This window comes from Microcaecilia unicolor, chromosome 11, assembly GCF_901765095.1.
Source record: "Microcaecilia unicolor chromosome 11, aMicUni1.1, whole genome shotgun sequence".
Lineage (NCBI taxonomy): Eukaryota > Metazoa > Chordata > Amphibia > Gymnophiona > Siphonopidae > Microcaecilia > Microcaecilia unicolor.
Window position 1 is genome coordinate 38,207,472 of NC_044041.1, and position 13,510 is coordinate 38,220,981.

At 40.6% G+C, this 13,510-nt stretch overlaps 1 protein-coding gene across 6 annotated transcripts in view; it reads right to left on the reverse strand.

Annotated features, from left to right (window-relative positions):
• CLIP1 (CAP-Gly domain containing linker protein 1) overlaps positions 1–13,510 on the reverse strand; it is a 156,602-nt gene that overhangs the window by 57,692 nt on the left and 85,400 nt on the right. For all 6 annotated transcript variants that reach the window (XM_030217859.1, XM_030217856.1, XM_030217855.1 and 3 more), the window contains 5 exons: positions 11,567–11,624; positions 10,276–10,359; positions 4,022–4,178; positions 3,583–3,748; positions 1,575–1,790 (listed from right to left, as the gene is read on the reverse strand). In XM_030217859.1, the coding sequence (XP_030073719.1) occupies positions 1,575–1,790; positions 3,583–3,748; positions 4,022–4,178; positions 10,276–10,359; positions 11,567–11,624 (681 nt within the window). The remainder of the gene's footprint in view (positions 1–1,574; positions 1,791–3,582; positions 3,749–4,021; positions 4,179–10,275; positions 10,360–11,566; positions 11,625–13,510) is intronic.

Sequence of the window (13,510 nt, forward strand, 5' to 3'; positions counted from 1 at the left end):
ATGACGGTCAGAAGTTTGATGTTTTACAATTTCTTTTATGCATCAATTTATGCATATAATAGTTTGCTAATGCATAAACAAAATAAAGCTGAACGTAAATGAATGCAATGAATGAAAGACAAGCAGAAACAAAGTCAAGGAAGCAAAACCAGTGAAAGAAATCTTCAATGGGTAAAAATGTACTTGTTCAATATATAATAAACTAGCCGTTAAGCCCGTTAAAACGGGCAAGATTTCCAGCTACCCTCCTCGCCGCCAATCTCTCCTCCCTCCCCCCTCCGTGCTGGGCCCCCTGCACTGACCTGAGAGCGCCGCTCACCTCCGTGTGAAAGCGCTGCAGGCAGCAGCAGATCGCTCTGCTGCTGCCTGGCGCTGTCAGGTCAGAGAAGGGGGTCCAATACAAAGGGGGGTGGGAGCGGAGGCGGGGATGGAGGGGGAGGGTGGAGGTTGGTGCGCACGATGTTCATTTCCAGGCTCCAGCGGCAGCGTCCGACAGTGACTCCAACTCCATTTCCCTCTCTGTTCCGCCCTCTGACGTCATCACGTCTTGACGTGAGGGCCGGACAGAGAGGGAAGTCTCTACTGCGCATTTGCAGGTGAGTCAGTCACTTGCCATTTATATGTTTGATAGACAAAATAAATAAAAACTCTCTACTATAAATAGTAGATTTAAAAAGAAAACTAGAAATCCATCCAATTAAGCCTTGCAACTGTCTATCCCTCTTCTTGGGCCAGATGTACTATGCATTATTTTCATGATGTGTGCGGTGGGTTTTTTTTTTTTCTTTTTTTAAGTTTCAGCTAGCATTTTCTTTTTAAATTTTGCTGTGCATTTTAGCATTTTATTGTATTTTTATTTATTTTCATGTTAGATAGATTTTTATTCTATTTATATACATGTTTTACTATGTTTATACTGCTGTTATGTATGCTGACTGCTCTTTGCTTTTGGCAGTCTTTGGAAATACAACAAATGAGATCGAATAAATTAAACAGACAAAATTGGGGAAAACGCTTAGGGCCCTGTTTATTACGCTGCATTAGAGGCGCATTAGAATTTTTAGCACATGCCAAGCATTAGCGTGCCCTAACCTTGTAGACACCCATATTTCTATGGGCATCTACACGGTTAGTGTGTGCTAATTTTTAGCACATGCTAAAAACGCTAGTGCACCTTAGTAAACATGGGCCCTTAGTACATCTGGCCCTTCATGTAGTAATCCAGGGGAATCAAACAATACCTGAAACATCTGGTACCTGAATCACATAAAAAAAATTGGAAAAAAAATGGAGCCCATCACTTTCTAGTCTAGTCTCTAATGTTCAAGGCAGCAAAATATAGTCTCTGTTGTATACATTAAAAAAAAAAAAAACAACAAAAAACTTTTTCCCAAGAAGAAAGTTTTTCCTATCTATAAATGAATTAGTGAGAATTTTAGCTTAGTTTCACATTGCAAATCAAAGAACTATATAATTAGAAACATGAACTATAATAAAAATCTAATACCTTTACTACATGAGTATTTGTCAACGTATCTAAAAACAAGAGTATGGCTTATGAACATCTTGCATACCTTGCCCTCTTTGACTTGCTTTCCTAGCTCCTCAATTTGTTTTTCATGTTCGCTGTTCCTCTTTTCTGCAGCCTTTAGTGCCTCTTCAGCTTCTTGCATGCTGAGCTTTACTTTAGCAAGTGCCTCATTGTGCTGAGTAGTTATCTCAGAAATGGCTTTTTCATGCAGTGTTTGCACCTCTTTCTTTTGATTAAGGTTTTCTTCGATTTGTTTTTCCTGTCATACACAAAAGGGTATGTTAACTAAGGTGTGCTAATCAAGTAGTGCTTGTTTCAGTGCACTAACCACCAGTGCTAGTCCTTGCTAACATCTAGCACACGTTAAAATAGTCAGTGCAGTAAAAGTCAGGTGCTGCTTACAGCAACATGGGGTAGAGACTGGGTGGAGTATGAATGAAGATTGGGTATGGACTGCACATTGCAGTCAGCGCGCAGTAGGTAGCATGTGCTAACTATCCAATGTAAGGTTAACATGGGTTCACCTAACACCATCTTGATAGGTGGCGTTAGGTGCACCTGCTCTCATACAGCCTGAAAAAAAGGTGTATTAAAGATCTTATTTGTGCAGAAACTGCAAGGGGAATGCTGGACATGCCCCTAACAGTTACCAAAGGGCCTCTGCATATAAGGGAGTGAATTCTATAAATGGTGCCTAAAAAAACATTGGTGCGAAAAAGATCCACTGAAGCGATATTCTAGAAGCGGCACCTAAATTTACATGCAGAGCACAACTCAGAACTACTCCCCCCAATTTGCCCCCAAAACACTCATGACCCTCCCTGTTTCTGCACCCCCCTTTCTCAGGCCATGCCTAAATTTATGCTCATAAGCCCCAATTAAACATAATTACTAGCCCTAATTGGCTTGTTATTCTCTTAAATTGTGTGCACAAATCAGGGGCACGCCTAAATTTGCACACACAATTTTTGGCAACTTCTACAGAATCGGGGAAAGATGGGTTACTTTTGGCTATTAGCCCATGTTAATTGCAAACACCTAATACTTTTTAGTAAATATGCCCAAAAGAAAATATGCTAAACCTCTCATAAATAACTGAAGAAAATTAGTAAGATAATCTTTGTATCACCTCCTCCATATACCACTGGTACTTCTTATTTTCTGTTCAACTCCTATTAAGGACCTATTACTCGCAACCTCTAGTATTTTCTTTGCTTGTCCTCTTTTGTTCTGATCTCCTCTGGAAAAAACTGATCAATTACTTTGATGGAAGGAAATATGGCCAAACTGAGGATATATACATAGATTCCAGAGCGGGCTTGTCCAAATTCAGACCAGATTTTCAGGATAGCCCTAATGCATATGCATGAGAAAGATCTGCATACAATGGATGTGGTGGGCATGCAAATCTCTCATGCATATGCATTAGGAATATTCTGAAAACCTGGCCTGTCCCTCAAGAACAAGCATGCTCCAGAGGAAGCAGCAATCAACAGTCCCTATTCAAGAACTACTGCTTTGATGGCTGGACTGGATAGCAATACAAAACCTGAGGAAAGCTTATGGTGCTGTTGCCTCTATAGGAGCTAGTTCTGAGTGAGCTGGAAGCAGAGGCAACCAGTGGACTAACCCACACCCTAATGATTTCCACCGCCATTCTCTGACCAGCTGTCACTATGAGCAGCAACAAATTAGCAACAGTCAGTGCAGCTACAGTATTATTTCCAGGCAAAGCCAGTGCAAGCCAAAATCACAAATTGAACCCTGGTCTTCTGGTCGACAGTGCAATGCCAAAGCTGGCCTTTAAAACTAATATATTTTACATAAGGTATTCCAATTAAATCTATTGTCCCAACAGACAGTTTAGTGGGATGATTATCAACTGTAGTGACCTGTTAGTGCACCTGCCCCACCATTTCCTTCAATCCACTTCCAAAACTAATTTTTTGCCTTGTCCATGAGGGTCAATTTTATTCTGACCTGTACACCAAGAATTTATGCACTGTATTTTACCATTCATATGTCTTTTATAAAATGGTGCACTCCCTTACCACTGCTTCAAGCTTGTTTTGCATAGTTTCCAGCTTGGCTTGATGTTTTTTATGCATGTCCTGCAGGACCTGTTCTGCTTTGACTGCTGAATGGTCCACTGTTTCTTGCAGAGAACTTGCCTTCTCAGTTGCCTTCGAAAATTCTGCTTGCAATTCTTCCAGCTTCCTGAAACATTCAATAGATAGATGGGATTAACTAAGTCAAAACCTTTGTCTCCAGTTCATCTTTATTTATATTCAGGATGAGACCATTGGAGATTTCAAAAAAGCAAGTGAAGCCTTCAATACAATCATTTCAGATCAGGTAAACACTGTAAATACTTCAAATGGAACATTTACAAATATTAAATCCACTTTATTCCTGGAAAGCAAACATTTTATTGATCGGTGTCTCTTCCCACATATACAACACAAAATACAGAAAACTGAGGAAAGATACCTCTCTTTGTTTTTTAATTCTTCATTCATCTTGCTAAGCTGAGCAACACTGTCCCCTGAAGACTGTATCATTTCAGATATCTGATTTTCTAGTTTTGCTTTGGCTTTTGTTAACTGTTCTTCTTTCTCTTCTCCTGTTTTACATCTTTTCTCCACTGCTGCAATGAAAACAAAGATCATATTATAATGAAACCCAGTACATGAAGGGCCAAGTACATCATTTGCGGAGCCAAGAAGGAATAGGAAAGGTTATCAGCCCATTGCAGTAAAAGTAATGTTTACTTTAAGACGGAGAAAAGTTTGATAGGTTTAGGAAAGAAAAGGTGTTGGAATTATTTTTTCTTTGTTTTAATCCTTCTGAGACTTGCTGCAAAGTGCCCAGTGGTGCTTTCAACTCTGTGATGTGGCCCCTCTATTCCTCAGGCTATATAGGGCTGCCACCTTTTTTTCTGCCCCTTCTCGCTTGTCTGGGTGTGTCTTTGATGGGCAGCTAGCTGTTCACCTTTGCTATCTCATGCTAATTCTTGTTTAGCTTCTCTCCAGGATGACACAGAATTGCTGCAGGTAAGCACACTTTGGAAAGGTCTTTTAAATGTCTGCTTCATTAGACATAAACCACACTTCTTGATCTACATTCTGCTTAAAACCTTCAGATGTGTTGCCTGGTGGAGATCCGCTTGCACTTAGGTGAGTTAGGTTATTTAAAGCTCTGTTAACCTTCTACTAAATCATATAATTACGATGAGAAAACTGCGGGCCTTCTCTATCGCTGCCCCATCTGCATGGCATGCTCTACCTGGATACCTGAGATAACGTGAAGACACTCAACAATTCAAGCGGCTGCTAAAAATGCATCTGTTTGTGAAAGCCTTTTTGGTTACCTGAAGGCTTATCTGACTTACCTTTCTCTTGTTCATCTGTGTTCTTTTTGTTTGTTTATTTTCTTGATTAGGACCAGCCTAGTGAACATGTTCTAGCTTAAAATGCTCAGTGATTTTTATGTGTTCAAAACTATGTATGTGAATATTGTTACCCACCTTGGATAAAAGCGGGATATAGAGGTAGTAAATAAATAAAAATAAAGCAGGCTTGTCCTCCAGGTTTTACATTTCTCCATTATGACTCAAGATGGACTCTTCTCCTTGCTCAAGTGACAACCTTTTCCTGATCCCCATCCCCTCACTTATCAAGCAATCTTCAGGTAGTTTAGTATATAGGGCACAAGGAGTCTCTTTCTGCTCCTACCCTATTTCTTTCAGGTTTCAAAATGGCTGCTATGACTCCTGGTTGTAGTCTTCTACTCCTGTTTGGAGTCAATTTGTTAAATAAAGAGTAATTGTCCCTAACAGCAGTCTACAACTAGGGCTCGGTGCTATCATTTTAAAGCCTGGAGACAAGGTGAGAGCAGAACGGGATTGTTTGGGTAAGTGAAGGCGAGGGTCGGGGGGTAGATGGAAGGCCAGCACTGAAAGCATGCACTGCCTGCTGATGAAAGTAATGCAAGCCTGTATTTTAAAGTGTCTGTCCCAGAGATTTTCAACCCAGTCTTCGGGGCACACCAGACTGGCCAGGTTTTCAGGATACCTACATTGAATGTCAATGAGGGTATCCTGAAACCCTGGCTGGTCTGGTGTGCCCTGACAAATGGGTTAAAAACCTCTGGTCTACCCTGTGCAGTAAATACAGGGCAGATGCTTGCCATATCCCTGACTTTTAATTAGGTTTGGCTCTTAAGATGTGGTTAAGCACAAAACCACAAAACCAAACCACCCCACAACTTATCACACTTCAGTAAACAAGTCCCTTAATTAAAAAAATTAGTACACAAATAGCAGTCCAAGCACTACATGACAAAACTAAAACATTAAATACACTATGAATATTAAAATTCCAAAACAAGCATCTCTCCTAATATTTATTTATTTATTTAGTTAGTTGCATTTGTATCCCACGTTTTCCCACCTCTTTGCAGGCTCAATGTGGCTTACAATACATCACGAGTAACAGAAATACATGAAAAAGTATGCATGTAGTGATAGCTGCAGGATTTTGGGTAGTATGATAATGATAAAACAACAGTGTTTCAGCAAACAAACATATTAAGAAGTATATAAGAAATATATAAGAATTGTATAAGAAAGTATACATTTAGTAGTATTTACAGGATCTTGGGTATCATGATAGTGAAAAACATGGTGGTGTTTTGGCAATTTGATATAGTAGAGGTAGTTTTGGATGTGCGTATAGGAGTTTATATTTGTTGATCATTGTTGTGACCCCGAGGTAAGAACTTTTAAATTCAGGCCGTCGCGGGAGGAGTTGGAAATGAAAACGGTAACTGAATTCAAACATGTGTGGGATAAGCGTAAAGGAATCCTGTGCAGAAGGAATGGATCCTCAGGAGCTTAGTCGAGATCGGGAGGCGGTGCTGGTGGTTGGGAGACGGGGATAGTGCTGGACAGACTTATACGGTCTGTGCCAGAGCCGATGGTGGGAGGCGGGGCTGGTGGTTGGGAGGCGGGGATAGTGCTGGGCAGACTTATACGGTCTGTGCCAGAGAAGGTGGTTGGGAGGCGGGGCTGGTAGTTGGGAGGCTGGGATAATGCTGGGCAGACTTATACGGTCTGTGCCCTGAAGAGCACAGGTACAAATCAAAGTAGGGTATACACAAAAAGTAGCATATATGAGTTGTCTTGTTGGGCAGACTGGGTGGACCGTACAGGTCTTTTTCTGCCGTCATCTACTATGTTACTATGTTATTATGTACGCCTTGTTAAAAAGATGAGTCTTCAGTAGGATTTGGAATTCATAGATCGTTTTTAATTTGCGCGGCAGCACATTCCAGAGTTGTGTGCTCAGGTAGGAAAAGGTTGATGCATGCGTTAGTTTGTATTTGAGACCTTTGCAATTTGGGAAATGAAGATCGAGGAATGTGTGGGATGATTTTTTAGCATTCCTGGGTGGTAGGTCTATCAGGTCTGACATGTAAGTTGGTGCGTCTCCGTGAATAATTTTATGAACTAGTTTGCATACTTTGAACGTGATACGTTCTTTAAGTGGAAGCCAGTGCATCTTTTTTCGTAGGGGTTTAGAACTTTCGTATTTTGCCTTGCTGAATATAAGTCTGGCTGCAGTGCTTTGAGCTGTTTGAAGTTTGATTATTTGCTCTTTGCAACCAGCGTAGAGTGCATTGCAATAATCTAGGTGGCTGAGTACCATTGATTGTACCAGGTTGCGAAAGACGGTTCTTGGGAAGAAAGGTCTTACTCTTTTCAGTTTCCACATTGAGTGGAACATCTTCTTGGTTGTGTTTTTCGCGTGACTCTCAAGTGTTAGGTGTTGATCGAAGGTAACTCCAAGAATTTTTAGGGTGTCTGAGATTGGAAGCTTCAGTTTTGGTGTGTCAATGGTGGTGAATTTTTTCGTGTTATGTTGTGAGGTGAGTATTAGGCATTGGGTTTTTTCTGCATTGAGTTTCAGCTTGAACGCGTCCACCCATGTGTGCATATGTAGGCTTTGGTTGATGTCATTTGAAATTTCCTTTAGATCATGCTTGAATGGAATGTAGATCGTTACGTCATCTGCGTATATGTATGGGTTCAGGTTCTGGTTTGATAGTAGTTTCGCCAATGGTATCATCATTAAGTTGAATAGAGTCGGTGAGGGGGGAGCCCTGTGGAACTCCGCATTCAGGTGTCCATTTAGATGATGTAGTCGAATTAGATGTCACTTGATATGATCGCATGGTTAGAAACCCCTTGAACCAGTTGAGAACATTTCCTCCAATTCCGAAATACTCGAGGATATGTAATAGTATCCCATGGTCAACCATATCGAAGGCGCTAGACCTATCAAATTGCAGCAGTAGTATATTCTTGCCAGTTGCAATTGTTTGTTTAAATTTATTCATGAGAGTAACTAGTACTGTTTCTGTGCTGTGGTTGGACCGAAATCCTGACTGGGAATCGTGTAGTATTGAGAATTTGTTTAAATAATTTGTGAGTTGTTTGGTTACCATCCCTTCCGTCAGTTTGGTTATTAGGAGTATGGATGCTACTGGCCTGTAGTTAGTTAGTTCACTGGCGCTCTTCTTTGCATCTTTGGGTATTGGAGTAAGTAAAATGTTTCCTTTTTCCTTCGGGAAGAGTTCGATTTGTAGCATATAGTTTACGTGGTTCGTGAGGTCTATTATAAATTGTTGAGGGGCAGATGTCATGAGGTTGTTCGGGCATATATCTAATTTACAGTGAGATTTGGCAAATCTTTTGAGCGTTTGGGAGATAAGATCCTCCGATATTGTCTCGAAATTGGTCCAGGTTCTGTCTGCTGGGTATACACCTGGTTCTGGATCTAGACAGTCAAGGAGTGTGGCGTAATCGGTGTTGCTGTCAGGTATTTTAAGTCGTAGTTGTACGATTTTCTCATTAAAGTATTTCGCGAGATTGTCTGCTCCTGGTGTGTCTTTGTTGTTGGTTGTGATTGGTGTGGTATCTAGTAGTTTATTCACGAGTTGGAAAAGTTTGTGTGTCTTTGTAATTTAGTCCGATTTCTTTTTTTATAAAATAATCTTTTGGTTTGTCTTATGGTATACTTGTATTTTCTTTGAAGTTGTTTCCAGGCGTTGAGTTGGGTCGTCTTTCTTTTTATTCCACGCACGTTCTAACTTTCTAACTTGTGTTTTGAGTTTTTTCAATTCTTTGGTGTACCATGGTGTTGATTTCTTCCTATGTGATGTTCTGGTTTGGATTGGGGCAATGTTGTCTAGCATTGTTCTACATTTATCGTCCCATTCTTGTAGGAATTGGATTGTGTCTGCTCTTGTTGTCCATCCGATTTGGTAGATCTGTTGCCAGAATATTACCGGGTTTATTTTTCCTCTCGTGGTGTAGGTTTTTCGTTCTTGTTTATTAATTGTGTCTTTCGTTCGCCATTGGAGGGAGATGTATGCTTTATAGTGGTCTGACCACGGTGCAGGTGTCCATCTTGTGTCTGTTAGTAGAAGATTTGAGTCTGGGTTGATACTGGGGATACAATGGTTTAAAACTATTCAGCTATTATTTGTTCTATATCACTTTGTTTATAAGGAGAATAAAAAGTATGTTTCAAGTTTCTGAAAGTCTCTCTCCATTAGTAACTGCCATCACTTTATGAATGTAATTCAAACTGCTGAAGTGCTAATTAAGGAAAAGGAGTTTTCTTGCATTAATAACTAACTGAGTGGACACAGTTATTGTTGAGAATTAAGATAAGCTTCTTTGAGCTGCTTTCTGTAGCAATTTATTTGGCAAGTACTATTTATATTACAAACACAATTTGTTATCACTGTAGTGTTCTTTTTAAGAACAACAATTTGTGAAGTGTACTTTTGGGAGATGCATTTGATAGCACTGTAGCAGTTTCTAATGTTGCTTTGTGTGTGCCAAAATAAGGATTGTTCAAGGACATGTCACAACACTTATATCCAAGAGTATGTATTTATAAATGAGTTAGATCAGTGCTTCCCAAATTTTTATCCAATATGAGAGAAGACGGGCACGTGGAAAGTGGAAAAGAGACTGGGACCAGCCCAATTAGAAAAATAAAGTGCTTTTTAAGGACTGAGAAGTGCCTGCTTTGTGAAATATACGTCTTTTCTATTTTTGTATTTTGCAGAGTGCTTGAGAAAATACATTTCTGTTTCTCTTTTACCGGTGTTTACCTGGCTTTCTTGAGGGAGATCTCTATTTCAGTTTTTCTGTGGTTCCCTGTTTTGTATAGTGAGAAAAGAATTAAATGTGCTTGGAGGTGTAGAATGTTTAGAAAAATTAGCGCTCATTGCTTGTTATGTGAATGAATATTCCATCACCGTTTCATTTTTGCTTGCCAGACCAGTGCAGTATTATTACATTTTAAGGGCGTTTTAATTCGTGTATGCAGTCCTTACAAGCACATGATTTTGCTTTTTAAACCCAAAAGTTAAATCTTAAGTGTGGTTAAACAGTGAGGCTTCTGTGGATAGGGACAGAGTTTGCGGGGATGGGGACAAACTTTGTCCCCGCGTTGTTCTCTAGCTGCACCTTCAGTTGAGTGTCTTAATTCATTTTAATATATTGCACCCTTATTAAATATTATTGGAAATGTTAACAGAACAATTCAATAGAAATCTTTTCTATGAGGGTGGGACTGTGTGAGATTCCTGATGCATTCCTATACTAAAGTTTATCTTCCGTACTAACACACCCAATAAGAATTTAAATTTGTAAAAAATATGCTTACTGGCAAGCTGAGATTTGAATTCTTGCAATTCTGAAGAAAGGGATGCACACTGCTCTTCTTTGTTGTTTAGTTTTTCAAGTGTTTCTATAAATGAACAATTGAATTATTATTTTTTTAAATTTGCTTTGAATTGCACTAACAGATGTCTCAATACAACCTTATTTTCAAACCTTAAGTTGTTACATTTTGTGCAAGGCTGACCCAAGAATATCTGTCACCCTAGATGAACCTTCAGCTGTGTGCCCCCCACCCTTCCCTGTAGCCCAGCATTTCCATTTCCTCTCCTTTCCCCCCTCCCCCATGACCACCATCCCGCTTTCCCTTCCCTACTACTATTTCATATCTATAACATTTCCCACCCTACCCCCATTCTGTTCTCACCATCCACCTCCCCCAACTCTTCCATTCCAAGCTTCCTGCCATTGCCACACCTTCTCCCAAGTCAGACATTAAGAAAACTGAGCATTGCATAGGGTCTTTAAGCACAGGCCCACACTGAAGTGCTGCCATGTCCTACCCCCAAATGTAAACTTCAAGTTGGAAGGAGGCAGAACATGGCAGTATTTGAGTGTGGGCTTATAATTAAAAGCCCTATGCATATATATTTCTATCTCTATATCTATACAGACACGTTTATATAAGAGACGGGGAAGTGGTAAACCAGAGGACAAAAACTGAGGTTGCAGGGTGTCAGATTTAGGAGTAACATCAGGAAATACTTTTTCATGGAAAGGGTGGTAACAAGAACAGTGATGGCATTCAAAAATGTATGGGATAAACAGAGGATCCCTATATAGAAACTGCATAGAATCAGAGCAAAATTAAAATGACCTTCACACTTTATGAAGAGGCAGGTACAACTCTGACTACCTTGTAGAGCAGACTGCATGGACTATACAGGTCTTTATCTGCTGTCATGTATTATATTAAATTTTACCACTGGCACATACATATGCACAGTCACTACCTACATTATGCTCCCCTGCCCACATCTCCTGCTATCCTGAGACACACTTTACCACAGTTTTAACTGAGTCCTCCACACAGACATGCCTGAATCTGCAAATGGACAAAAGAGGAAACGTTCCATTGTATTATGCTTTAAATGTATGCTTTTCAACTCATTTACCTTACTTGCAAAAAGTGAAGGCATAGTGAAAGCATGACTTACTGACACCAAAGGACATGTGTGAACAAAGGTGTAACCTGTAGGAAGCAGTGATTATGATAAAATACACTATATATCATTTATCATTAAATTTACAGCTACTTAAAAAAACAAAAACCATACCTTGCACAGTTTGCTTGAGACTCTTTACCTCTTCAGAATTGCTGGTAAGCTTCACTTTCTAAAACAAATGGATAGCATAAAACAAAAGCAAGTTTTAAACAAAGTGCACAAATCTGAAAATTAGGGGCTATATTTACTAACTTACATCATTCATGTGATTTAACACGCTATTTAACACAACCCATCATCATTGTCAATAATGCCTATTCACTAATTTATTTATTAACAACATTAATATAACCCCTAAGCTTATTCCACATACCTTCACTACTGCAAAGAAAGCAAAGTTACTCAGCTGTAGCAGATGTTCTCAAAGGGCAGCAGGATGAATATCCACACCAGTGGGTGATGATATCCAACAGAGACCTGAATTGGAACCACTCTCCAGCAACTTCTCAAACACTTTGAGGGTGGCGCAATGTGCATTTGTACACCTTACTGACGGCCACTGTCACATGGGAACAAACTAGTCTGGCAGAATACAACTCCAGGGGGAAGTGGGCAGGACAGTGTGGATGTTTATGCTGCTATCTTCAGAGAACTCCTGCTACAGGTGAGTAATTTCACTTTCTCTGAGGACAAATAAGAGATTCCCATCAGTATGAATTTTTTATCCTGTTACCAGGCTGCCTGAAATAAAAAGGGAAACAGGAGGCGCGTAACAAGCAAGCCTTAATAAACTATTACTTATATACACACAACATTTATCTGGGGGGGGTTGACAGCTTGCACTTTCACCTTGTTGGTCGCATGGCCATGGGAAAAATGTTGGCAGACCAACTGACTTGTTAAGATAGAATTCCAACACTACCTTAGGAAGGAACATAGGATGCGTGTGCAGAGCTATTTTGCTGTGATGAAATCTTGTGTAAGGCGGATCAGCTACTAGGGCCTACAGCTCACTCACCCTGTGGGCTGAAGTGACCACTGCCAAAAGCAGGACTTTCCAGGGTCAGGCACTTCAGGCAAGAGGTGTCAAGTTACTCAAAAGGAGCTTCCATCTGTTGAATGAGCACAATATTGAGATCCCATGACACTGTGGGGGGCTTGCTGTTACTCAAACCTCTTATCAAGCTCCTCATGAAGTGAACAAATAAAGGCTGTGCAGAGATGGCCTTACCCTCTACAAAATAAGCTCCAACTGCACTGAAGTGGACCCTTACAGAGTTGGTCTTGAGATCAGGCTCAGGTGTAGAAGGTATCCAAGAAGTTTTTGTGTAGGACAAGAGAAAGAATCTATGAACTTGCCCTCAAACCAGATGGCAAACCTCCTCCACTTGAAGTCATATCACCTTCTACTGGACTCTTTCCTGGAAGCAACCAAAAACTCAGGGGACACCCTCTGGCAGTCCTTGGGGCCTGAATCGATGGTCTGGTCCCCGCTTGATGGAGGCTGTCACTCTTGCATGATTCCTTGGAGGGTGAGGGGTGCTCACAGTGTAGGCGCTTCTTGGGTATCGATGATTTTGAGGTCCTGTTACTCTCGACACCATGCCTTGAATGGGACCGATGTCAATGTTTCTTGGCCTCCACTCAATGCATGATAGTGGGGTCCCTTGGAGTTGACGAAGACAAAGTCAAATCTTTCCTTACCCTCAGAGTGGGGATCAGAGGATACCTGACACCAGTGGTCTCTACCAAAGCTCAAGGTCAAGGAAGGCAGAGGCCTCCTCGCTGTCTATGCAGCTCCGGGAGCCAGGACTGATGCTTCTGGAAGTCAACGGACTGGACTTCTCTGCACCAAAATTACATTTGTGCTGTCGTTCACGACCTCTAATACTACTTCTTGACATCCATAGACAGAGTTTACAAGAAGGATTAGGATTAGGTCCCGGAAACTGCAGGCACTAGTTATGAGCGTCCATAATGGGACATGGTCCTACAGCACTTGGTGCATTTTTTAAAACCACTGGGAATCTTAAGGGACATGTTAGGGAAAAATAG